The sequence below is a fragment of the Pagrus major genome, chromosome 22, assembly GCF_040436345.1.
Source record: "Pagrus major chromosome 22, Pma_NU_1.0".
In the NCBI taxonomy this organism is placed as follows: Eukaryota; Metazoa; Chordata; class Actinopteri; order Spariformes; family Sparidae; genus Pagrus; species Pagrus major.
In genome coordinates, this window is record NC_133236.1 from 734,296 (window position 1) to 759,898 (window position 25,603).

The 25,603-nt window shown below is 38.9% G+C and overlaps 1 protein-coding gene across 2 annotated transcripts in view; it reads right to left on the reverse strand.

Annotated features, from left to right (window-relative positions):
* Positions 1-1,430: 1,430 nt before the first annotated feature.
* Positions 1,431-25,603, reverse strand: part of epha7 (eph receptor A7) — a 95,717-nt gene continuing 71,544 nt past the window's right edge. The window contains exons 7-17 of one of the 2 annotated variants that reach the window (XM_073492415.1): positions 25,049-25,217; positions 21,756-21,864; positions 18,730-18,785; positions 16,814-16,927; positions 16,175-16,360; positions 14,855-14,916; positions 14,418-14,627; positions 12,931-13,080; positions 8,317-8,510; positions 7,533-7,688; positions 1,431-5,767 (exon numbers count right to left, since the gene is read on the reverse strand). In XM_073492415.1, the coding sequence (XP_073348516.1) occupies positions 5,653-5,767; positions 7,533-7,688; positions 8,317-8,510; positions 12,931-13,080; positions 14,418-14,627; positions 14,855-14,916; positions 16,175-16,360; positions 16,814-16,927; positions 18,730-18,785; positions 21,756-21,864; positions 25,049-25,217 (1,521 nt within the window). In that variant the 3' untranslated portion in view covers positions 1,431-5,652. Of the gene's footprint in view, positions 5,768-7,532; positions 7,689-8,316; positions 8,511-12,930; positions 13,081-14,417; positions 14,628-14,854; positions 14,917-16,174; positions 16,361-16,813; positions 16,940-18,729; positions 18,786-21,755; positions 21,865-25,048; positions 25,218-25,603 lie in introns of both variants that reach the window. The other variant, XM_073492413.1, reaches the window with a different exon arrangement.

Here is a 25,603-nt window from a genome sequence, read left to right on the forward strand (position 1 = left end):
TGTTGATCGCTGACTGCTCTTCCTCTATGACTGGTTCTTCTTCCCAGTAGCCAGCCCAGTATTTCTAATAACTATGTCCATATTGGATGACCCTGCATCTCATGATTTGTTCAGTGCCAATGTATAAAGCAATGCAGCCTTTATGTAGTAAGACAGAGAATATGGTGTGGAAGTCAGCATGGTGGGAACGGGTTGTCATATGTAAGATCTTCAGGGATCTAAATTCTGGCCCCGTCACAGACCTGCATAACATCTGTCTTTTTATAAACTGATTTGCTCATGTTGAATGATGTTATTTTGACGAGCAATGCACTCTTATTTTGAAATAAAGGCAACATTAGGAGAGACTCACAACTATAATCGACATTCATGTATAAGGTAGGTGCGTATCGAAGATTCCCAGCATGCACTAGGGCTACAGACTTGTGAAAATGTTGTTTTTTCTAATGTAATGTTTTGCCTTATGCACATCACTCAGTTGTTGTGAATTTAAGCTAGGCGCTACTAGTTAATCACATCCTTTGACCTTAATTGAGAGTACTTGCGAGTCGCAATATCTTAGCTTACATATATTGTACCTATGAATTTCCTCTGGATTAGATTTAAATGTATGGACAACTTCCAGAGAAATATTCATTATATACAGTCAGTACTGAAAGCAAGTGGATTACATAAAATGTACTATTCAAATGACAGTTTTCCATCATAATGTCATATTAAATGCCATATTTTCTGTTGCCATTGTTCTGATAATAAGATAGAAAAAGATAATGGCCACATGTGAAAAAATTTATTTGAATTCTGGCTTTTCTTTCGTCAAAAAACCCCCCAAAAAACGTAAAAGTTAGAGTTCTGAGAAAAAGGTCCCATTGGCCCTAATTGTCTTCCTTATTTCTCGAACAAGAACAATTCTAGTAAAATCTCAAGCTAACTTAAAAAGTTAGAAAATTCCAGACACAGTTATCCATGTAGGATGTTAAATGCTGAGGACAGATCTATAAAGCTCTTATGAGAAAATGATAGTCTTCAATTTCTATTTTTGAAAAAAAGAAGCATTCTTAAATCACACAGCCTTTGTATGGAATGAAATCAGTTGTGGACTATAACCTGGACCTGACAAAAACACTGTACTGTACTATACTGTATGTTTCAAACTAAAACCAGGCTAAAATATTCACAATGGTTTTGGTAGCATTTATCACTGACTAATATAACTAGTGTTTGCCTCAACTAAAATGTTTGTATTTCTTTGAATTTGACAAAAATGTTGTTTTGAGTGGACTAAACATTGGCGACAAATAGGAAAGATATACAGTAATTGACTAAATATGACCAAAACTGACATTGTCTTCTGATCGCTGCAAAAATAGCTGATAAAATGGACACCTAGTGGATAAAACAAATGACAAAAACACAGCAAAGGACAGCCAAAACTTCTATAGAGATTGTATTATATTTCCAAAAATATATGTACAGTCTATTACAAAGGTTACAAAGCAAAAAGAATTGTCTATGTAACAAGAAATTGTCTAATTAAATGATCTTACAGTTCTGCTGCTGGGGAAAATACTTTTGACCAGTGAATATTCTCAATACTTTCATCACAGAAAAATAAATAATAAATTGACAATTTGTATTACTGTACAACAAACTAAAAGGCAAATCAAAGCAACACCAAAGTAAAGATGGAAATCCTATCAGCTGTCTTTGGTCCTAAATGAAAAATTATGTACAACTGAAATCTTGTGGGTGACAATAATTCATCTGCGAGATAGAAAAATATAGTGCATTTTCAATGTATTCAGAGCTCTCTACTGAGTAATATGTGTAAAAAACAATATAAATAAAATGTACAAGTTTTACAATTAGAACATATACAAAGATTCCCTCAGATCTCAGCTCTTTCTGACACAATCAACAATGCTGCGCTCTTTGGAATTATCCACCACCTCGCCACAGTGGTGAAACTAATTTCCAACTGCTGAACCACAAGATATGAAAAATAACTTCATTCTCTATCTGCTGTTCTGATTCCAACCAAGTCCTCTACATCATTTCTTTTTTTTATTTACTTTTTCAAACATTTTTTATTCTTTTTGTGTTTTTGTTGAAATAGAGTTGCAACAAAACTTTTTTTTCTTTTTTGTCCAGAGTTGAGCCACCTGAAGTTTAAAATGTGGATGAAACAAGTTGAACCAGACAGTAAAGTGACTGTTGTTGGGGAAGGTTACAGGTGATTTGGACATTGAATCGATTGTATCCTGGCCTTAATCTCAATTTGGCTCAAACCGCTGTTTCCCCAGCACAGGAAAAAGGGGACAGAGGTATTCAACCCTGGGGTGTGAGGGGCCTCCAGGGGCCCGGTTTTAAAATCAGAGCAGGGAGTGGGGTTGAGAGAGAGTGCTGCTTGTGAACTGGGGAGTTTTGTGCTGACGAAATGACTTTATGCCGGTACTCAATTCAAAGGTCTGGCAAAGGCCCAATTGCTGAGCTCTGCTGTATGGATAAAGGGAGGGTGTGTGTGACATGGGTTCGGAGCTGGTTGGGGCTAATTCCTGGTATCTCCTCACAAAAGGCGTGTCCCATGGTGAAACTGGAAGTTCACATCCAGACTTTGCTGGATCATTCCAGTTGATGTCTAAAAATGACATGCATCCACATTAGCTTTTCAGGTCATTTTGTCAAAATCTCCTGTCTCCTGTCTCCTGTCCTCGCTAAGTGGAATACAGCTACATTTTGTTGTCTGTCAGTTAGCAAATGGCAAAAGTGCATATGCATCCTAGTTGTCAGAATGAAATGTTGGCTGCTAATGTTTCTGCAAACCACTGATTTGTTTTGATTTGAATGTGTCAACATTTATTCTGGTAACTAGGTGGCTTATCACAGTCAGCGCCTGATTAAACTGTGGCACAGATAGAGCTTAGTTAGTGTGCTGAGTCTCAACTAGTTACACCTCCTGGATTTTGTGATAAGTTATGAATCGTTAAAACAAAGTCAACAGGTAGTAGTGCTGTCGTGCTGTGTACGTGAGGTCAGACAATGGAACAAGTACAAAATAATTCATTGATTGCAGCTCATCAATATTACCTGTTAAAAGGCAGACAGTTCTGACACATCTGTGCCAATGACAGTTAGTTGATGAATAAATTGACAGAAATTTTGAATTAGTGAATATTTTCTGTTTTCTGTAGTCCTCTATTAAAGTTCATTGAATAATTTTGAACATTTTGAATGTATGTGTTCGTTGCACCTCAAATCATTATTTTGTTTTTATGATTTAAAAGTTTTTGGGCAAAGCAAACATATACAAATGAATGAGAACAACCTGTTTTTTTCAGCTATATTGCATTTACAGTGAGTGACCACAGATAGGATTATGCCTTAGTGTGGACAGAGGACCAACATGGAGAGAAAAAGATGTGTTCTGGCTTAATGTGGATGCAGACTCAATGGAGAGAATGAAGAAAGCCACTAATGGTTTTACTGTTCGTCAGCGAGCTCAAGGTCGATTCCTGACACCGTTATGGTTTTTCTATGCATTTGAGATGAAAAAAGCTGAAAGAGATGACTGCAGCTTTGAAAATATAGATTTATCTCTCAGGTTACAGCAGCAGCAGTAAAAGAAGACTTTGTAATGGTTTTCTTCGGCTAACACCACTCCTCTTTACATGACAGCTGAACAACTGCATTTTGCCACCAAAGAATACTGCACTAAAACATGGAAACTTTCTCTCTTTTTTTGCATTTGGGGTGGAGACAGATGGCACTGAAAAGGTTGATTGGCTTTTAGCACGTTCTGCAAAGCCCCTTCCACTCTGTTTTCCACACAAAGCTGTATGGAAGAAAAGAGGAGCAATCTTAAGAGACACATTAATGCATGTTCCGTCACATCTATGCCTGTGAGAGATGAGTGGCGGAGATTCATGGATAAACCAAGGAGCTGCGTGGTTGTCTACAGAGCCGGTGATGGTGGGATTCAATAGCACGATTTGACTCAGGCTCCGTCGTTTGGTCCTACACTCTCAGACCCAAACCCTGAAGAGGCTTTGTGACTTCTTGGTGTCAGAAGATGATGTCAACATGACTAATTGGCACCTTTGTAGCATTTCGATTGGTGCCTCTTTAATCTCTTCAGCCACTCGATTCAATATCTCCACACCACGTTAGATTTTCATCAAACGTTTAGCATATTATAGTGGCAAAACACAACATGATTATTTCATTTGATGACTTGGCACGGCAGTTTTCCGAGCACATTTCATACCATTTTTAGGTCAAAGAGGTACATTGCTTTCCTTTTCTGGTGGTGACTGAATCTTTCCAAAGGGTTTGTCTCAGCACAGCACACACATGCGATTAAACCTAGCACCTTAGAAATCTCAGGTGAGGACCATTTCTACCTGGTAATTATTGCTCTATTTAGTCCACTTCTTCTCCTTTGCTGACTGTGTCACTCGTGGCATTAAAACTGTATCCATGCACTTTACCAAGTTCCAGACAAAAAGACATCACACAACGAGGAAAATAAAAAAAAAAACATAGGGAGGGAGCTTGTCCACACTTTAAATGAACCGCATAAAGCATTGCCATTGAAGTGCCTAAAATAGTGGCAATACTTAATCTAACACATTTTAAGGCAGTATTACATCTACACCTTTCCTGGATCCACCCTTAAAAATTGTATTTGCAGCTGAAAACAGACACTGTGTGCAACATTTTAGGCAAATGATGGCAAAACAATTTGCGGTGGCTTCAGTTTCAGTACAATCTTTCAACAGTGCTGCAACACTCTACTCAATAACCAAGTAACAGTTCTGTTTCCTGTAGTGAACACAAGACAAAGGATATTGCTACTCAGATATAAAAGTCTGGTGATTCAAGAACAACTCGCCTCAGTGTTGCACTCATCAGAAAAATCCTTAATAAAAAAATCTAAAACCACTTCAAATACCCACTCCTGTAGGCTGCAAACAAGCACGTGAGGATACCATTTTCACTTCAACAGCACATGAAGGAAAACATGAGTCACTGCAAACAGTTCAAACAGTCCAGCATGTGTCAGCACAAAAAGTACCTTTGAATCTGCGCCTAAAAGGTTCCCTCTGTGTTTGGATAATAGTTTACCCTGTTGTCAAGTCCAAATAGAAGAGAAAAAACAAAAACTTCTGCTGGGGCCACAACGAGTCACTGTGGCAGACGGAAAGAAAATTAACAAAAAAGGAACAAGTGAAACCACAGCAAGTAGACAAAGTTGTTTTTGTTCTGTTTTAAAGGAAATCTTTAGCCATGGTGTGCATGGAAATCATTCATTAAGTTAAAGAAACGTAAGAGTCAAAATCCTGCCCTATGCGCCATTTGATATGTGGTTGAGTTCGTAAGCGCTTCTAAAAAAACAAAAAGAACAAAAAAAGGAAGTCGTCTCGTCCAGGTAGTTTCTTTTTTTGTTGCTGTTTTTTTGCCCTTTTCCTCTCTTAAGTGCCCTTTAAAGAGGCGGACCACAATCCTTCACTGAGGAACAAAGGAATGATTTCACTCTAGACACAGCCAGAGGAGTCAGACATAACAGATGTCCGTTTACTTTGACAATTATCCTAGTTACGTCCGAGGCACTGCTCCAGAGAAGTTCTGTTTTTGTCCGATGTGGCCCGTCCATCACACCTGGACACCCGTGCCGTGGAGATGCAGCATCTGGGCTCTCATAGTCTGTATGCTGCTCATGATCTTTTTCTGATGGCCCACCAGCGTGATCCCCAAGCTCATCACGTCCCTGGAAGACAGGACAACGCATCAATCAATGCACCGGACCACAGTAAGGGGCAAAACAAGTGAGATTTATGGCCTCAGCTTTTTCATTATTGAGAGTAAGGGGTCTACAAAAGGCAACACAGCAGTCCTGTTTATGAATCTCAATAATAAATTTCAACATCAATTTCAAGGATGATGAAGCGAAAAAAGTATGATCTGAAGTTTTGCTCTGTTCCTTGGCAAGCATGTTTGGAAAGTTTATTTGAACCCTTGAGCAGTTTATGGAGATGTGGAGACGGATGTTGACATCTGATGGTCGATGGAAGGTCTGAGTAGCAACTCAAGGGCAAGCCACAGTCTGGGCTCATGCTCACATTCAGCTGCTCTCAACGGGTAAGAATGCAATAAACAGCACAAGGGTTCACACAAGTTCAAGACACTGAATGTGAGGACACACTTCATGAGAATGTTTGACATGGAATGAGGGGAGACATTGAAATGGTTGTTGACCACAAAACATCAAGGTTGCTTCAGACAGCTGCAGCTGATTCAGGACGCTGCTGCTCGAGTCCTAACAAGGACCAAAAAAGTAGATCACATCACTCCAGTTCTCAGATCTTTACACTGGCTTCCTGTCTGTCACAGAATAGATTTCAAAATGCTGTTGGTTTATAAAGCACTGAATGGTTTTTGATCTGCTGCCACGTTATGAACCATCCAGACCTCTGAGGTCATCAGGTACAGGTCTGCTTTCAGTCCCTAGAGTCAAAACTAAACATGGAGAAGCAGCGTTCAGTTATTATGCACCACATATCTGGAACACACTCCCAGAAAACTGCAGGTCTGCTCCAACTCTCACCTCTTTTAAATCAAGGCTGAAGACCTTTCTGTTTGCCACTGCTTTTCACTGAAGCAATTTCAAGGCTTTGAACTGCACTGTGACTTTTACTTTCTATTCTTGTCTCTTTTTAACCTGTTCTATTTTAGTTAATTTTCCTATTTCTTAACTTGTTTTAATGTTTTGTTTCTTGATATCTTCCTATTTTATTTATTTTTAATGTATTTTAAATGCAATTTTTAATGTCTTTTAATGTAATTTTTATGCCCCTGTAAAGCACTTTAAGTTGCCTTGTGTCTGAATTGTGCTATACAAATAAACTTGCCACGCCTTGCCTTCATCCTGTGAGAATTTAGATCAGTCATAAAGCTAAACTAACATGCAGCTCTCAAATAACTGTACTTGTTGGTGTTTCTGTTCATGTTAATTATGATCTGAAAGAACAAATAGATGAAGGCATGGCTGCAAAATGGGCAGAGAATGGCTTTCAAAAGAATATGCAAGTCATTGTTATTTTTTGACATAAAACACTGTTCAACCAATTCCAATAATTTTGGCCTTGTTTTGAAAGTGTTCAGCTACAATCAGCAAAACATACTTTCTTTAGATGTTTACATTTAAAACCAGCCTCTGTGGGGAAGAGTGTTGGATTTTATTGAGGGTAGTTTAATGCTCAACTTAATAATAACGATACAGTAAAGTTATAAATAAGGGAAGAAATACAGGCTCTAGAAATGTTTCAACTAATGGCCTGATCCTATCTGTAGTTTCGTGTAAAGCTGAAGTAGACAATTCTAGAGAAAGACAGGTGATTATTGAGTCTCATTGTCAGGTCGACAAATACTTGACCAACCCAAGCATCAGTGTAGGTGATATCACAGTCTAAATGTGGCTGCTATTAATCTTCTCCACTGATTCTTAACCACTCGAGAACTTCATATCTACTTACTCGATTGACATCCTGGCCACAGACTCCAGGGAACTGTAGCCAGCTGCTGTGAAGTTGTCTCTGTATCGCTCCATCTTGATGGCTTCCAGCCACTCTCCCACTGTGCAGAAAGCGGTGAAGTCTGGTGTGCTCTGATCTAACAGTGGACTAATTGGTCTGCGGGATGAGCACAGAGAGATGTTTATGTCTTATGTAAAAAGGAAACATTCCGCTGAAAGCACAATCAAGCAGGAGACAAGACAAAGCGTCAACCAAAGGCATCCAACAGTGAAGCAAATTGCGAGAAGGGGAAAAAAGTAGTTGATTGGAGTCTTCAATTATAAGAAATTCACAAAAAGATTGAGAATGTCAGCTTTTTGTCTCTGAAAAGTATTTTATCTGTAATATCTGATTGCATTCACTCCATACAGTCTCCATATAATAGTGCTTTTTTAACCAGCTGTAACCTCTGAGTTTGAATCTCACCTCAGGTAAGTATGTTCTGACTGCAAATAGAATTCATCTGACAAACGTTAGACTGAGGTTTGGAGTTCCCACTGCACTTTAAAGTACCAGGAACTCATTACAGCGATTGATTTAAAAGCCCTGCTATTGACCATAAAGTCATGGAAGGTGCTTGGGGGTATCGATCCCCTGGGATTTATCTTTCATCTCTGAACTACAGAGACTAAATCATCCACCGAACACTTTGGATCATCCACTAATGTGCTAAAATAAAAGTTAAAATTCTTTATTGTATGAGGCCACATTTAACATGATTCACCTTAGGGTTTTATTTCCTCACCTTGTACATGTTCCCACTGGGGTCTTCAAGGTGTTAGGGTTGCGGATCATCTTATCAAGGATGCCAACTATCTGATCGAACTTGGGGCGCTCGGCTCTGTCTTTCTGCCAGCAGTCCAGCATTAGCTGATGCAGGCCTGGTGGGCAGTCCATTGGGGCTGGAAGACGGTAGCCCTCCTCTATTGCCTTTATGACCTGGACAATGCAAAACATATTGAGTCATTAGTGTTAGTGTTAAGTATAATTCCTTACCACATCCCTTTGGTGTCAGCCATTATTACCATTAGTTAGTACCCTAACCCCTAAGCCTAACCCGAACCCCTTACAATAACTCATTAGTATCAACCTTTAGTATCAACCAAACATTAGCCCCTGAGCCCAAACGTTTAGTTCCAGCCTTTAAGTATCAACCTAACCCTAAACCATGACCCTAACCCTTTCGTATCAGCCTTTAGAATCAACCAAACCTTAACCCCTGACCCCAAGAATTTAGTATCATTTACTAGTATTAACCTAACCCTAACTCTAACACCTAACCCTGACCCTAATCATTTTGCATTAGCCTCGAGTATCAACCTAACCCTAACCCCAACCTCTGATGATAACTCAAATTCTTCAGTATCACCCTGACAACTCTAAGCTATTCTTACAAAGTGAATAGTTTACTCCTCGCCATGCACATTCTTCAATCATCAAGTTTGTAAACAGAAGTGTCAGAGCTTAATCATTAGTTGGTTACCTACAACAGATGTTGTGCATTGAGGAATAAAGGGCCTAACCAGATTTGATGACTATGTGCCAGTTTTGTCACAGTGAATGGGAACGAAGCAGAAACATTGAAGGTAGCTACACTGATGAGCTTTGAGCAGTAATTGTGGAGTGACAGGTTTCTCACACCCCATTACCTCCTCAGCCTGTCAAAAACTGTTGTATAATATCTTCCTGGCTCCAGAAGACCTTTGTCAAGTCTGAAAAATGTTACTCACGTGATATCACACAGGTATACAGATCCAGCCATTTTGGAACCATTCTAAGGACTAAAAGTCAGGATTTTTGCCTCTTTAGCATCAATTTTGACCATTTTCATTTAAATCTGTTTCTCACAAGTCCCCCCAACTTTATGGAAGTGTAACACTGAATTGTTGGAGAACCTCTTAAAGAAATTATGCCTCGTATTAATCATGTTCTCCATCATTTCTAATAACAAGATTTACCTCTTCAGAGATCTGGTGACACAATGACACCAGCAGACTAATCATTTAGACCACCCATTTGGAAGAGAATGTGAATGTACATGGACTTCACCACAAAAGTTATTTGCATACGGTAAATTGCATGCATAGCTCTGCAAGATCTAGTCGATGGCAGAGTATAGAAGCTAAACATTAAACCTTTTGGAGTCATTTTAACTTTCAAATAAATGGCTTAAATAATATGACTTACTCAAAAGCTTACTGTTAGGTTGGGTTCTTGAGCTATGTGATCTGTTGTTAATCTTTGTTTAGTCTAGTCACCATGTCCCTTCATATCAGCAGGGAAGATGTTAAGCAAAATGTTGAGGTGATAATAGCAAAAACATAAATGAGCTTTCATTTGATGGTCATGCAATTTATTCAGCTCCGGCATGTTACCAAATCAGACCTTTTTTTTTTTTTTTCTAATTTACTGATCCTGAAAAGGTTATGCATGCTTTTATTTTGCCCAGCTTGATTATTGTTTTTCTCCACTCACTCTCAAAACAATCTCTTGCTTTCAGTACGTGCTGAATACTGCAGCTAAGATTTTAACCAACTCTTTGAAATGGGCTCATATCCTTGATATCCATCCTTGTCTCTCTTTACTGGCTGACAGCAAGTCTTATAATTGATTTCAAGATTTTACTGTTGACCTTTACAGCACGATGCCACAGTGTATACTAAGTTGTTTCCCTGGGATTAATTTCCCGCATTTGACTCAACAAAAAGCTGTATTTGGCTCCGATAAATAATAGACAAGATCTTTCTGCAGAGCCTTTAAAACTAAGCCAGTGTCACTCCACATCATGCATGCAGTTTAGCAGAGAGTTCATTAAAAGTAAATGCTGTCAGAACAGTAAGTGCAGCATGCACTTTGATTTTAAGACCCTAGCTCACCTTTCTTTACCGTGTGGATAAGGAGCTGTATACGTTTATGCATGTGTTCATCAGGTATTCCTGTCAGGACTGCTCAGACAAGAATGAGTCATGGAGGGAAAAGGTGTCAAAACACTGAAACTGTTAGGAAAAATGCAAATAATGTTCTCCCTCCAGCCCCAGAGGATGTTTGCTGACATCTTGACAAAGTGCAAAAATTTCTGACATTGATGTCTGTCAAGAAGCAAAGCCTCAAAACATCACATTTGCCACTTTAATGCCTGGCCATCTTGTTTAGCATTTCTAACATCTGATTGTTCAATCAGCAGGCCTCTGCCTTGGAGCACCGGAGAATCTTAATCATGTTTAGCCCTGATGCTGTGGGTGCTAAACACCAGGCGCAGTAAAGCCAGAACTCATTTGCCTCCTGCCATCAATCAAACTGTGTCAAGTGTCCGGCAATAAGGAACAGCTTCAAGTGGTTGGGCGTAGTTGGACTCCCTCAGTGGGAGTTGGCATTGAAGCAGCCAAGAGCACTCAGAAAACGGCAGGTGAGTCAATCATGATTGCAATTTGTGACATCTGTAAAAAGAAGTGTGGGAAAACGTGTTCTTTGAGGAAGAAAACTGTGGGCAATATCAGGTGTCAGCTCTTAGAATTTACTTAATAGTCTTGATCTTGATTATAAATCATGTTTCTACGTTTCTGAAATAAAATGAGTTTTATCCTTCTGCACTATGACGTAATTACAGAACCTAGTAAACCCCAAATCTCTAAAATTCCATTCCAGTTCCAGTGCACTGACTTTCATCACATCAGCAGTCAGGTGGGAGTGGGACGTTGAAGGATTGGGACTGTTTGTGATGTGTGTATTTTTTTCTTTGTTTTGTTTTTCAGTTGTTCAGAGCTACATGGGCAAGTTGCAGGAACTAAAATATCTTGCTTTGACTGAATTTAATGACTGCCCCCTGAGCAAAAGATATCCGAGACTTGGATAGGAGCCAGAATGTTTTTGAGTCTTTTTTAGACGTCTTTTAAACTTTCACTATTAACATCCTTACATGGTTTAAAAATAAAAGTTTTTACAACCTCATTTAGGAGATCAACTTCAATTCAAGATGTCCAAAGGACAACTTCTTGCGTTTTAAAATTCAAGTTTTTATGATGTCTTTCTTGGACTCACTTCAGTAAAAGTCACAGGGTGGAATCAGCCTCCAGCCTCAACCTCAGAACATGGGGCAGACACTCTACCAAGTATGCTACCATCCTGTAGAGTACCATCCTGTCATTTACTTTCAGCTTAATTGAATATGATGTCTTAGTCATCAAACCTTCACCAGGGAGGCTATTGTTCCAAGTGAGATGACAATCACATGCTATTTTCAGAATCTATCAATTATCAATTAATCTATTCAATAAAGTTGGGGGATTTGCAAGAGACAGAAGCAGAAGAGGCTAAAATATCCTGACTTTTGGACATCCTACATTACCCAGCTTTTCATTAGATGCTTGTTGACTGGTAAATGTCAATATCTTTCAGACTACACACCTCCAACACAGGCTTTCTGCTAAAAATGTTTACTTTCTCAGTCAACGCTGAGTTGATCCTGTTGACATCAATATGACACCATCAGCCAGAATTACAGGAAGCCACATGGACCTTTTTTCATAAGTGGAGTAGTTCTAACGGTGACCAGTAAACTAATCTTGATGTGTAAAAATGGTGAATTGACCCTTTCAAATCAGAGCGTATCTATGTCTTTATACTGACTTCTATGTCTAAGACAAAATAACTAGTGCAATGCAATCTGCAGAATATGCATGAGTTGCTTGCTGTGTAATTGGTTCAACACTGCTGCTCACAATGATTCACATTACCATAAGTCATTATAAACATTTAAAGAAGTTTTCTGCATGACAAGTATTTTCCACTTCTGTTATTTATATTAATATCAGCATCAAATCCATGTTCTCAGGACTTCATTTTTACACATGTCCCATTTCACAAATGTTTCTCCTTCAAATTGATTCAAATGGCATGATTATAGCAAGACTTCTTGAACTAATTAAGCCCAAGGTTACTGTCCCCGCCAAGCTGTTCTCATGGGGGTCCTGCAAGGAAGCCCCAAAGACCACAAAACCACAAAACTGAACTGAAAAGATTTTGTGCGTCATTTTCTATGTTTTAGTGGGGAGACTTCAACAGGAATAATTAGACTTGGACGACTACTTGTATGGAGCCATTTTATGTTTGGGGGTGACCCTTTAACTCTATCTCCAACTCTGCCTTTAATCAAACATGTACAGCAGCATTCCCAAATCACTGACAAAGGTCTGGAATGAGAATCTGCACATGAAACAATCTATTAAATGTTCTGTAAAATGTATAAATGAATAATGTCTTCATATACACAGATTATGATCCTTTGTAATGTCTTCCGTAAACAGAATGAAAAACGTATAGTGTTAGCAAGTTATTGACTTCATATCAGGTAGTAACTCACGTCTTGATTGGACATATCCCAGTAGGGCCGTTCCCCATAGGACATGACCTCCCACATGACAATGCCATAACTCCACACGTCACTTGCAGAGGTGAATTTACGATACTGTATGGCTTCTGGTGCGGTCCATCGGACGGGTATTTTGCCACCCTGTTCAGTAAAATTCAGGTCAGTGGCTGGAGTAAAGATCAAATTCATTACATCCTGCAGCTTCCCCTAAAACATCAATTAAGACATCAATTAGTTTTACAGTCACACAGGAAAAACAAACAAACAAAAAAAAAAAAAAAACAAGAAATAGCTTTCTCACAAATTTAAGTAAATATACTGGCACTACTTTCTCACAAGGCACCATTTGTGTTGTCTTTTACTGGTTTTAAAGGCTGCATTACAGTAAAGTGGTGTCATTTTCTGAACTTACCAGACTGTTCTAGTTGTTCTAATACTTGTCTTTACCCACTTAGTCATTATATCAACAGTACTGATGATTATTTATCCATGATCTATTTTTTCAAAGTACCAATAGTCATATTGTGATATTCAGTCGTAGTAATTAAGAAGTGGTCTCGGGGAGATTTCAAAATATTGTGATTTATATTGTGTATTGTGTAGGCTACAATATAGCCTAAAAATGTAACAATATAACTTCAAACCATATTGCCTAGCCCTAGTTATTAACAGCTTATTACTTTAAGAAGCTATAGTTAGACTATGGGTAATAGGAATTAAAAGAACTAATGACCTTTTATGAATGGCTTGAAGACAATTGTTTCCACTTTTTTATATTTGGATGTGAATATGTGAATATTGTAATATTCGTTATAACTTGGCTTGTTATTCATGTATGTATGTATTTTTTTAATTTGTTTATTCATTTAGTTCATCTAAAAGTCAATTACTCATTTTAATGCCATTGACTTGTTACGTGCATTCTAAAATTCAAAATAATTCAATTTACAATGATAAAAACAAAAACAAAGGAAAGATGCAATTTCTCACGTTTGATAAGCAATCACTTGCACATTTCTTGACTTACAGTTAATTGACCATGACAATATGTGCTGATAGTTGATTTTCTGGCCATTGTATATGTAGTAAACTTGGTGCTGACAGTGTACAGGAAACTAATATATTTGGTAAGTCACAAACCAACAAAGGTGATTTCCTAACCTGGCAACCCAACAGTTCTTCTTATTACCTGCTTATATGTAAAGCATTATTCATTAATTAATCCTTTCATCATCATAACCGTTATACAGCATTAGTAAATGATTAATTAACCATAAATAAGGCATTAGAACTTATAAAGCCTTTATAGGGGAGCCTTGTCAGAAAGTTGTATTGAAATATAACTTGTTTTGCATATTAAAAATGGTGCTTGGTCGTGCACCCGAACTTCTGCTCCATTTTCATGCACCGACTGTGACTTGATCAGAGAATTCAGACAGGGCTCTGGGTAGAGAGAGTGAGTGCTTTAATTGACTCACAGTTGTTGTGTAGACAGCCTCGGGATCGTCGTCTATCACCCTTGACAGGCCGAAGTCCGACACTTTACATACAAGATTGCTGTTGACAAGGATGTTTCGTGCAGCCAGATCTCGATGGACGTATCCCATATCAGAGAGATATCTCATTCCTGCTGCGATGCCCCGCAGCATCCCCACCAACTGGATGACTGTGAACTGACCATCATGTTTCTGCACGGCACAGAGAAACACAGGCAGGTCAGCCATCTTCACTGACCATGAGGGAAATGTAGGTCACAGCACTGCAGCAGCTCTAGCACAAGATTTATGATATTTATGTGATGCACAGATCCTGCTGCAGACTGCCTGCTGTCTGGGACACTTTCCAGCCAATGCAAAGAAAAGTTAGAAAAGATGCTGCTGCTTTGAGCCTCATGCTCTATGAAGGTGATACTCACCCTGAGGAAGCCGTCTAATGAGCCGTTCTCCATGTACTCGATGACAATCATCACCGGTTTTCCTGGAGAAAAAAAAAGATGAACAAAAAAGAAAGTGATTAATTGATACCTGGATTTTGTTTGCTTACATAATGCTTCACAATAAACAACTGCGCCAGAACTGCCTCCAAGTTATTATTAGCTGCGTGTTTCATTGGCTTTTAATTAAAAGTTACCATCTGTTCATTTTATTACAGTGTCTAAATGAGAAAATGTTAAACAGGGAGTGTGGCTAATTGAATCAGATATAATGTCACTCTAACTACAGCGCCTTTACCTCCCAAAGCTAAATATACTCAGATAAAAATGATCTTACAGGATTTTTAAACTGTCTCATGGCATTCACAGTTTATATTGTAGTTTTTGTCAACTTTTACAGAGGAGCAATAGAAAGCATTCTGACTGGAAACATCACAAACTTGCACGGTTCATGCATGGCCCAGGACAGAACGGCTCTGCAGTGGGTGACTAAAACCCTTATAACTCCTCAATAGATATCTTCCACCAGTGCCTATATTGGTATTTTTTGCTTATTGTGATGTCATTTCTTCAAATGCTTCATATCCCTGCAATTTGTATAACCTACGATACAAATTGATGTAAGTCAATGAACAACAATAAAATATTTAAGTGTTGACATTTTGTCATAAATTTAAAAAAATATAAAAATCTGACATTTTCATCAAATTTCGCTACATAAAAACTCAGAACATATAGATCCAAAAGATTTCTAAATGTAGAAACAATCCATGACTTATTTTTGTTTTGATAGTTTCATCTGCAATGGAAATACTCCCTGTGTCTACATTGGTATTTTTGCTTGGTGTTATTTCTTGGGTTATCTTCAAATGCTCAATATGCTCACAACTACAAAATATACGTTAATCAAAATTACAAAACACACTATGCTCAGAACTACTGTTTCTTTCAGTCTTTCTCTGACATTGGCCTGCTTCTTTGCTCCACTCCCAGCGCTCACTGGCGTCTCACCACATCACGTGACGTAATGATGTCATCATGCACATACAACATAATTAGATGGAAAATTAAATATTGAACATCACTGATACCCAACCACAGAGCAACACTGATATCAGTGAGGAGTCTGTTCACCCTGCTGCCATCTGACAAAAGATACAGAAGTATCTGCTGCTACGGAGCAGCTTCTTTCCACAGGCTGTGAGGCTCGCGAACTCATTTTCAATGATGCACAACCTTGTGTTGTAGAATTACAAAAACACATTAACCTTGAGCCTTGATGTCACATTCAAGTGTGATTACCTCTCGTCACGACCCCCTCCAGATGAACTACATTAGGATGGTCGAACTGGCCCATAATGCTAGCCTCGCACAGGAAGTCCCGCCTCTGCTTCTCCGTGTAGCCCACTTTTAATGTCTTGATGGCGACCGACACGTCCCGTTTTCCAGGCAGCTTGAGCCGGCCGCTGCACACCTCTCCGAACTCTCCTGTGTGGGATGAAGCCATTCATGAGTGAGGGGCGGGTGGGTAGAGAAAAAAAATCAAGCACTTCACAATGACAAATTTATTAGTGTATTTTGAGACAAAGCAGCTGTGCAGTGGTGGAATACAAATTGGAGTGCGACATCTTGTTATACTCAGGGGAGTGTAACCGAGACCTATAATAAGACATGCTAGAGATGCATACTGTCATTGACCGCCTCTGTAAAACCCATGTGGCAGCAATTTTTCAGCTGCGGAAACCTCTGTGGCTGCCTCTACCAGACGCAGCCCACACATTAATTGCAATGAACTTTTTCCCCTCTTTGCAATTGCACTATCAATATACAATGCATAAAGCTGTGTCTCCATTCAAGGTGTAAATATTTGGCTGTCAGCGTGATATATGAGAGCACTGTGTAACTAAACAGCAAGAGCTAAGAGACAGAGGATGGGCTCACCTGCTCCAATAACCCGCTCAATTTTAATGCAAGAGGCGTCCAGCTCCTTGGCAAATTGATGGACAGCCCTGTTTGGGTCCTCGTAGGTTTCAGGGTCAATGTAGGTTTTGGTGCCTGGAAATTTGACTGTAGAAAGGTAAGAGGATTACTGTTATGATTAAATATGCACACTGCGCACCAGTGGATGCTTGACAGGCAAACGATTACTAAGACCAGTGATTCAGAGGGAGTTGCTGAACAGTCAGCAGCCGGTGTCAAAAGGCTTTTCACAAAGGAAAATGGGAAGCAAAGATTTGAGTAACCCGAGCGTGGTGCTTTTTTGAGGCTGTCGGTTACCTTTCACCTCCCTGCAGCTGAGACTGCCTCACTGAAAGACATGTCTCATGTTGTGTCACAAACTTATCAGGCCTGGTGGTCTTATTCATATTGACATTTCTACAATAAAAAGTAGGGAAATTAAATAAGCTTGTGTGAGGAAAAGTGGGATACTAATTCTTTTGTTAGACTGATGACTCCTGAAAGACATTTAGGATTTTATGAAAAAAACAAAACAAAAAAACAATCCGTTCAATTTCAAATAACACTGCTGTGGGAAGAGTTCATGAATATCCATGAAGTAAGAGAGGAGGCGGTTTGTAGAAAATAAGAAAAACAAAAAAAGGTTAGAGAAAGGCCAGCGACAGGGTGCAGGGTTACCATTTTGCAAAGTGCTCCAAATTAACAGCAAATTACAATATTATGGACTGTTAAGTGAGCTGTCCACTCATGGGGGCGATTACACTATGCATTTTAAATTCCACTGATAACAATATAAACTGTCAACTTTAAAATTTAATGAGATAGTACAGGCATAATACACTGGGTAAACGCTGGACCAAAACAACAGAATAGAATAGTGAGCTCATCCAGCTGGAGAGACACTTATTCTCTGCATGGAGGACAGGCATGGTGGCCAATCCAACAGTATAAATACAACAAACGCATTGTGCTCTGGCGAGGGGACGCCGGCAGCTGAGATTTCCCTCCACTTGCTCCTATAATTGCTTCGTCCATCTGAGATGTCAGTGGATCTGATAGGAGATGTCTTATCACGACTTCCTCGCCACTACATGGCAGACAAATTGGGTCTACATGTTGAATTTGCGCAGTATCTCGCTTCTGTCACTCTGGCAGCCTTTCGTCATTTGATCTAGCATGGTGGATCCTTCCATTAAGCCTGACACTAGCCTTGTTTGTGTTTTCTTCTAGTTTCCTTTTTTTCCTCCAGCTGGTGGGACCTGTGCTGCTGAGTTGGATCCGTCAGGTACTTAGCAGTGGCCAACCTGGGCTCAGCAGCTCTGCCTCAGCTTTAGTCTTATACTTTGTGACACCTGTGACCCTTTGTTTCCAAATCAGCAGTTTGCCTACAGCGCGGATCATTACGGCTCCACTTGGGGAGGCTGTCTGCAGCTGTATCTCCAGGGGCATCATTAGGGGTGGTGTATCAGTGTTAAAAAAAACCTCTTACTGATAGAAGGCACCTAGAAGCAGCCCCTACGACGAAGCTAACTGATTGTAAACCAGAAACTCTGTCGCTCTCTAAAACCATTGGAGTTATGGCTTTTTTTTAAGAACACGCCTTCCTCACGGGTCATCCTCCTCTCCCTCCTTGACAGCTGTCACTTTCATGCATTTGTAGCCTGCTAACTTCTTCATCTCCACATACTGAGACTAGCCAATCAGCAGCAGATGTTAGCCTGATTGTTACCGGCTTTGACTCAAAGCAAATGAACTGCGATCAAATAGCCCTGCCGGTGGGTGCTAATGGGTTTTAAGGCACCCTTCCTGTTCAGTATGCAGTGATTGAGATGTCTCTATCTGCGTGTGTATATATGCTATATGTGTTTGCATTTGGGCTGATGAATGCAGGCACTCACACTGGAAGTAGAGCTCCTCGTCTCCCTCCTGATCGGCTTTGCTGTACCCGCAGTGCCTGCATGGGGGGAGAGGAAGAGAGTGGCAGAATAAACTGATTGTGCGGAGGAAATAAACTCCCTAAATTACAAGAATTTTAATGCGGCGGCTAATGCCGCGCATGACAAATCTCTTATGAAACCCAGCTGAGCAGCAGGAGCTGTGAACCCAACAGCCTATGGACTAGGGAAGGAGCTTGAGTATCTAGTCATGTAACATATCAAATAATACATGCACTGTAAAGGGCTGTTCAACACGTCTTGTAATATTAATTTGTAATATTAACGTGTTGAAGGTTGCCTCGAGCAGGTGATTTGCTGCACAAAGTTGGTCTTTGAGCATTAACTGAAAAAAGGGGATGGCGTGGGAAGGTGATATAAGCCACAAGTGATGGACATGCACTTACTGGAGATGAAACATGTGCAGCATGTCTTCACTGTTCATACTTCTTACTTAAAATGCCTTTATTTAATATCTCTTCAGCACAAACAGCATATCTCAAACTCACAGACATGTATTTTGAAATAATGTCCACATCCCAAGGATACCAAAAACAAAATACATTATGCTAAATGATTGATACATTTGTATGAATGATTCAAAAACATCTATTATTTTAATTTCATGTAGAACATTCATATTTTACTTAAATATTTGAGATCATATAGCGTGATATGGCACATATTATAAACTATTTCATATTTTAACTGCTGATGAAATGAAATCAAAATGAAATACAGAACATTTCTGTTTCATTTTTTTTCCCACCAGTTTTCTATGAACATGTCGATGATCTCTGTCAGTGCTAACCAGTGACAAAAACACTGTATTTCCTGTAATTACCAATGTTTCACCTGTCAAATGGTTTTAATGTGAATCAGCAGCAGAAGGAAATGTTGGCTTTGCTGTAACTTGATACAGATCTGATAAGAGAGTGAACTGTAAACACTGACACTTATGTCAATGAGATAAGATTCTAAACAGTAACATGCTGCAGTTAACAACACTCCAATGCCAGAATGGATGACCCCACTGCTAACAATGAAAACTACTTTATAGAACGGTAATTAAGGGATTTACATAGAATTATATGGCTATAGTGAAAAGGTGCAGACTATACATAGCTTCCTTCGTCCTATAGGGTTCAAGTGCAAGGCATGCCATATTTTTGCCAGTTAGCTATTTTGGGCTAAGGAAAAAGTAAACCTTTCTAGTATACTCTCCATGTTCGACTAGGGTTTGCATTTCTAATAAAAGTTTATCACGGTATGAAAATGATATTAATTTTTGCATGTATGTCCACTGGTTTCAAAGGAACAGTTCACCCAAAAAGGAAAATTCAGTCATATTACCTTACACACTTTTATAAGCCGAAATCGTCACTGTAGCTGCGAAGCTAAAAGTGTAGCACACACCCCATCTGAAATGGGTGCAAGAGCTTGATTGCACATCAAGGGGTTAAATAACTTCTTTTCAAATCAATTTCCGTTCTCGGGGCTCCCAGAGACTTGGATGAAACCAGGTGAGCTGTATGGAAATATTTAATTTATTAATTTTTTACATTTTACAACAAACCCCCCATTTACTCCAGTTGTTGAGAAGAATGATGCAACACTGTTTTGCTGTGAAACTCCAGAAATGTTTTGTGGACTACAAAACTTTCCATCAGCATGGAAAAGAGTAGACAATGAATGAATTGTCATGTTTGGGTGAACTTTTCCTTTAGACCAGATGACATTCATAATTATGGTTATAAATGGGACGTATAATATTAAACAAAAGGGAGATTTTGTAATCATATGGTTTTCTTTTCTTATTGAGGAGCAGAGTGGGAGTCGTCCAAAGGTTTCCAAAATAATAGTCCCACTCATCTTCTGCATTGACAATGTTAAGTGACTGACAGTTGGAGCACTTGGATGGGCATTAACTCCAAACATAGAATCAGCAATATTAGATTTACAAGGTGTTTCAGAGAGTTTAAAAGACACTGAGAGGGGAAAAAGTATACCAGTGAGTTAGCAACGGGCTATATTACATTTTGATGAAACTGCTTCATGAAAAACTCTAAATTAAGAGGCAATTAGTGGCATTGTGTTTTGCATTGTCTGCATTAACTTCTAACGAATAAATCTAAACTTGATTGCAAGGCAAGTTCTGAAGTTATAAAGCCCATCATTTCTACATGATTTGTACACAGATGTATGGATCTTTATCTTCGATGGATTGATCGGAGATACTGCTATGACTGGAAAGTGATAGTCACACCAAAACCTGTGGGATGTGTGTAAGGTCTGTACACATTCTGAAGTTATGACTAGTGTCGTCAAAAAAATTGATTGATCAAATAATATTGATCATATGTAATATCTGAAACGGTTTCAATACTTATTTTCCACAGTATCGACATACCAGAACTAGCTACATTTTTTGCACCCTTTTTCAAGGTACTGTCTTAAACTTAGAAATTTCAGTATCGTGACAACACTAGTTATGACTCAGAGAAAAGGTACCAAGTATTAACACTGTGCCACTGAAGACTCCTTCTGATGAACGCACCATTTAAAGCAAGCTCTGATTAAATGCCATCGTGCAGATGAAAACACAGATGAAATATGCGAGGGAATGGTGATAATGACAATGGGCAGGGTGCTTTGTGATGGTGGAGGAAAACATGTGTGCCATACTTCATCCTGCCCTCAGGATCTCACACACTCACACACAGGATGCAGAGCCAAAGCTCTCTCGCTATGGGGTACTTGTCTCATAATGGCTCTGCAGAAATAGCTTAAAAATTTTGCCGAGGCTGGGAGAAAAAAAATAAAAAAAGATGCATCACAACCCATTAGCACAGCATGCCACGAGATGATGGGTGCACGTGTGTGTGCGTGTGACGACTCCACAGATGTGGAGGCCTGTGAGTGACAGAAAGGCTAATTGACAAGCGCAGACTCACAGGAGCGGAGAGTCAATGGGGCCCGCGAGAGCGTACCTTCTCCCGATGATGAAGCCGAACACCATGAACACCAGGATGATGGTCCCCGCCACGGCTACCACCGCGATGATGATGACGGGGTTCTGCTCGCTGGAGACGATCGCAGCTGATGAGATGGACACAGACACAAACACACACACAGACAGACATTCAGAAAGACAGAAATGCTCAGTGTGAACTTCAGCACATCAAAGACTACAATCTGCAGGACATAATTGAGCCGAATGAGAGGCGTGGAGATTGATAACCCCCCCCTTTCCCTCTGAGAGAGTGGAGGAGGGACGCTTCTATTTTTGAGCCATCCTTATACACACGGCTCTACTGTTTCAGAAAGTGGGCTTAATAGTCCCAGACGGCGACGGCGATGCCCTTCATCTCAAACAAAGACACATTCAGGTTGGATTGTTTCCCATTCAGAGCTCTCACGGTTCTCAAACTGTTTGCGTTGACAAACTGCCGATTGCTCCGAAGAACGGCTCGCCATAGCATCGTATAAAGTCAATGCGAGTGGTGTATGAGGGGGAAAATTCATGCATTTTAAATCAAGTGGATCTGTGCTGTATAAATGAAAGAGAATGATTTTCTTGTGGCCTGTCTCAGGAGGAAGGGGGGTGGAAAATGTTGCAACATTTGATCAGCTGTTACTCAATCAAGCTTCATTATCTCACCAATTTTCTATTTTAGGAGGAATTAAGAGAATTCAACTGTCATATTCCACACTTTTCCCTCTCGAGGCTGTCACAGTGGAGGCTAGTGGTTCACTGTGCCGGTCAAGGACACTTTGACAGCACTGCAAACTTGTAACCTTGTTACAGGACGCACTCTGCATGTGGTATGAGTAATTAATGTGTCCTTTTATGCACAAATGTTGGATGTAAAGTGGGTGGGGAGGTTAGATGTCGGGGTTCTTCACAAATTAAAAGGGGCTTTTAAATTTAAAAATGCACAGAGAATAAAACATACAAAATAAAATAAAAAAGTACAAGGTACAACTTTCATACACACCAATTAACACACTGTGTGTAATTTGTTTGTGCTCAACTGAAACTGAAAAACCACAATTTATGGTTTTATGGGGTGTTACAAGCTGAAGCTATTTTTTGGCGAACAATTTGGTGCAGTGGCTGTGGGCTGCAGCCAAAATCACTCCCTCGCTCGCTTATTCACTGCCTCCTATATAATAAACACTAAATAGTTTACTCTTTAGTGATCAGTAAATTGAGAGATTTTGGACACACACAAACCCTAATAATTTTGACCCATCCCCAACATGTAAAGAGTTAGAAAAAAGTAGTGTTTTAGATGGCACTACAAACACATTAAATTAATATTAATATTCTAAGAGTCAAATAAAATGTCAGACAGTAAATATAGTACAATATAGGAAATGTGGAGTTCTCTCAGACACAGCCTTGGTGTCACAATAAAATTGACACATTTGGTACCATTGTGCCTGTACAGAGACGAGTACAAAGACCTGTGCTAACCAGCAAAATCAAGTGGACCTTGATATGTGAATTGCTGTTTCTCAAAAAATAGTTAGGCAGAATAAGTCCCCCTTTACATGGTTGTTTATGTGCAGACTAAAGAAACAAAGTAAAAACATATTAATTATTTATTCATCTGATTTTAAGGTCACAATTTCAATTTGATTTTTGATTTTAACATGTTTATGCCATTGACTATGGAGTCTTGATCTGTAATGATAAAAGGGTTTTATTTGTTTAGATGCCATATGGTCAAATTTATCTTTCACTGTCTTTGTCCACCTGCCTCAAGTCATTATGCTAAGTTAGGCTAACCACTTCCACATAGGCACAAACATAAAACACATTCCACTTATCATCCCCACGTCCCTCCACACACTGCTACAATGGAACGGAGAGGAAGGATGGCAGGTTAACAAGAGGATGCATTGGTCATTTTGCTAACAAAGGGAAAGGCATCCCCCCTCATTCCCTCTCCAATTGCCTGTGCTTACAATGCTAGACATCATGATCCATAACAAGCACCTCACAGCAGCATTCCTCAGCAGAACTTAAAGTAACACAGTGTGACACAGGGCAAAGCTAATGTACCTGATTAGATGTAAATGTCTTTATCCTCATGACACTACAGTTACTACTGATTTTTCCAATGATGTGTTTTTTAGCATAAAATCAAAGCAATCTCTGTTTGCTTTGCTTGAAAGCAAATAATTTCCCTGGGTTATTACTACACAAGCTGAAAACATTAACAGGCTGGGCATACATTTGGAATTGAAAGTCTGTGTTCCAAAATGATGTGCTAATATATGGCTGTGGTCAAACTCTCCCTCTGTTAGTGGCTTGCCATTGGTGCATTTGGAGACAGACTAATACATATATGCTCTGTGTTGGTTTATCATTAAAAGAGGTGAAACACTATCAAATGCAAAGCATAAGAAGAGGGTTAGGGTTAGGAAATAAGTAATAAGACAGATAAGTCCTTCAGCTTAATTTCCTCCATCATTTAAATATTCAGTAATATATCCAATTCATAAATGCTTTAACATTTTTGCTGTTGCACTTTCACCTTCATACAGATTTCACTTAAAGATTACTTCTTTTTCTCACAGATTAGAATCATATGTGTAAAATACAGTAATTACACAATATTAATACATTAGAGCCACGATGCAAAAACTAAAACAGGAAATCTGTGATCAGTATTTTCTACTGCCATTTGTACTTCATGTTCTGCCTCATAATGCATGAATGAGTTAAGCTGCCCACAAAATATTTTAAAAATGACTTATGTAACAAAGTGTTTTAAAAAATGTGCCTAAATTAATCTGTTGTGTATGAAATGGGAGATGGCTCCATGTGAAAATAAAGTGTAAAGTAAAATAAATTTAAGTTTTTTTATGAGAGAAAATAAAAAATAATTATATATACGTATATATATATATATATATATATATATATATATATATATATATATATATATATATATATATTATTTTTTATTTTTATTTATGTGTGTATATATATATAGACAAAAATCTGAAAAGCTCTCATGACCAGCTCTCATGTTTTTAAGATGATCCCTAACATCCACTCATCATTTGCGTGTTTACTGTCAAGTCTTTAAAATTCCAGGCTTCAATATTAGATGCAGATATTACTGCACATATTCAGATGTTTGTATCAGCAAAGAACCACTTTTTTGTTCATACCTTAATAATGTATTTGTCCCAAACCATACAAATGCACAACTAAGCAATAATGAACTAAAAAATAGTGTACCCTTGTATTCTGTATACATCCTACCTGTTGCCTCTTCTTTGGTGGTTATCTCTAATCTGGGGCCGTAGGTGCCATATCCTGCCTCTGTGAAGGCCCTGATCTGGAACACATAAGCCGTACTGGGCTTCAGGTTGTTCACTGTGGCTGATGTGGACTTGGACCTCACTGTGGAGTAGATCCGGTCCTTCTGATCCTGTACAAGGGGCAAATCATATCTTAATCAAAAGAATTACTTTTTCACCTTTTTCACAAAAAAAAAACATTCAACTACTGTGTGAAAGTTATAACAGAGTCCCATTGAAGTGTTCTAATCTAATGTCTTTGCTTCAAAAATACTGCAGGTATACTTCAGAAGATGTAATTACCTTCACTTTGTAAATTAAATGAATGCAAGACTTAATTTAATAATGTTTCATCCAACTACATACAAAGTGTGGCAATTTAAGATGAAACCATTTAAATTTGGCAGTCATTTTAATATTCAGGATATACCTTATATCATGAGTTCTAAAAGAGTGTATATCTTTTTAAAACATGCCTTTATTTATAATGTTCCATACTTTAGTGAGATGTCTTTCT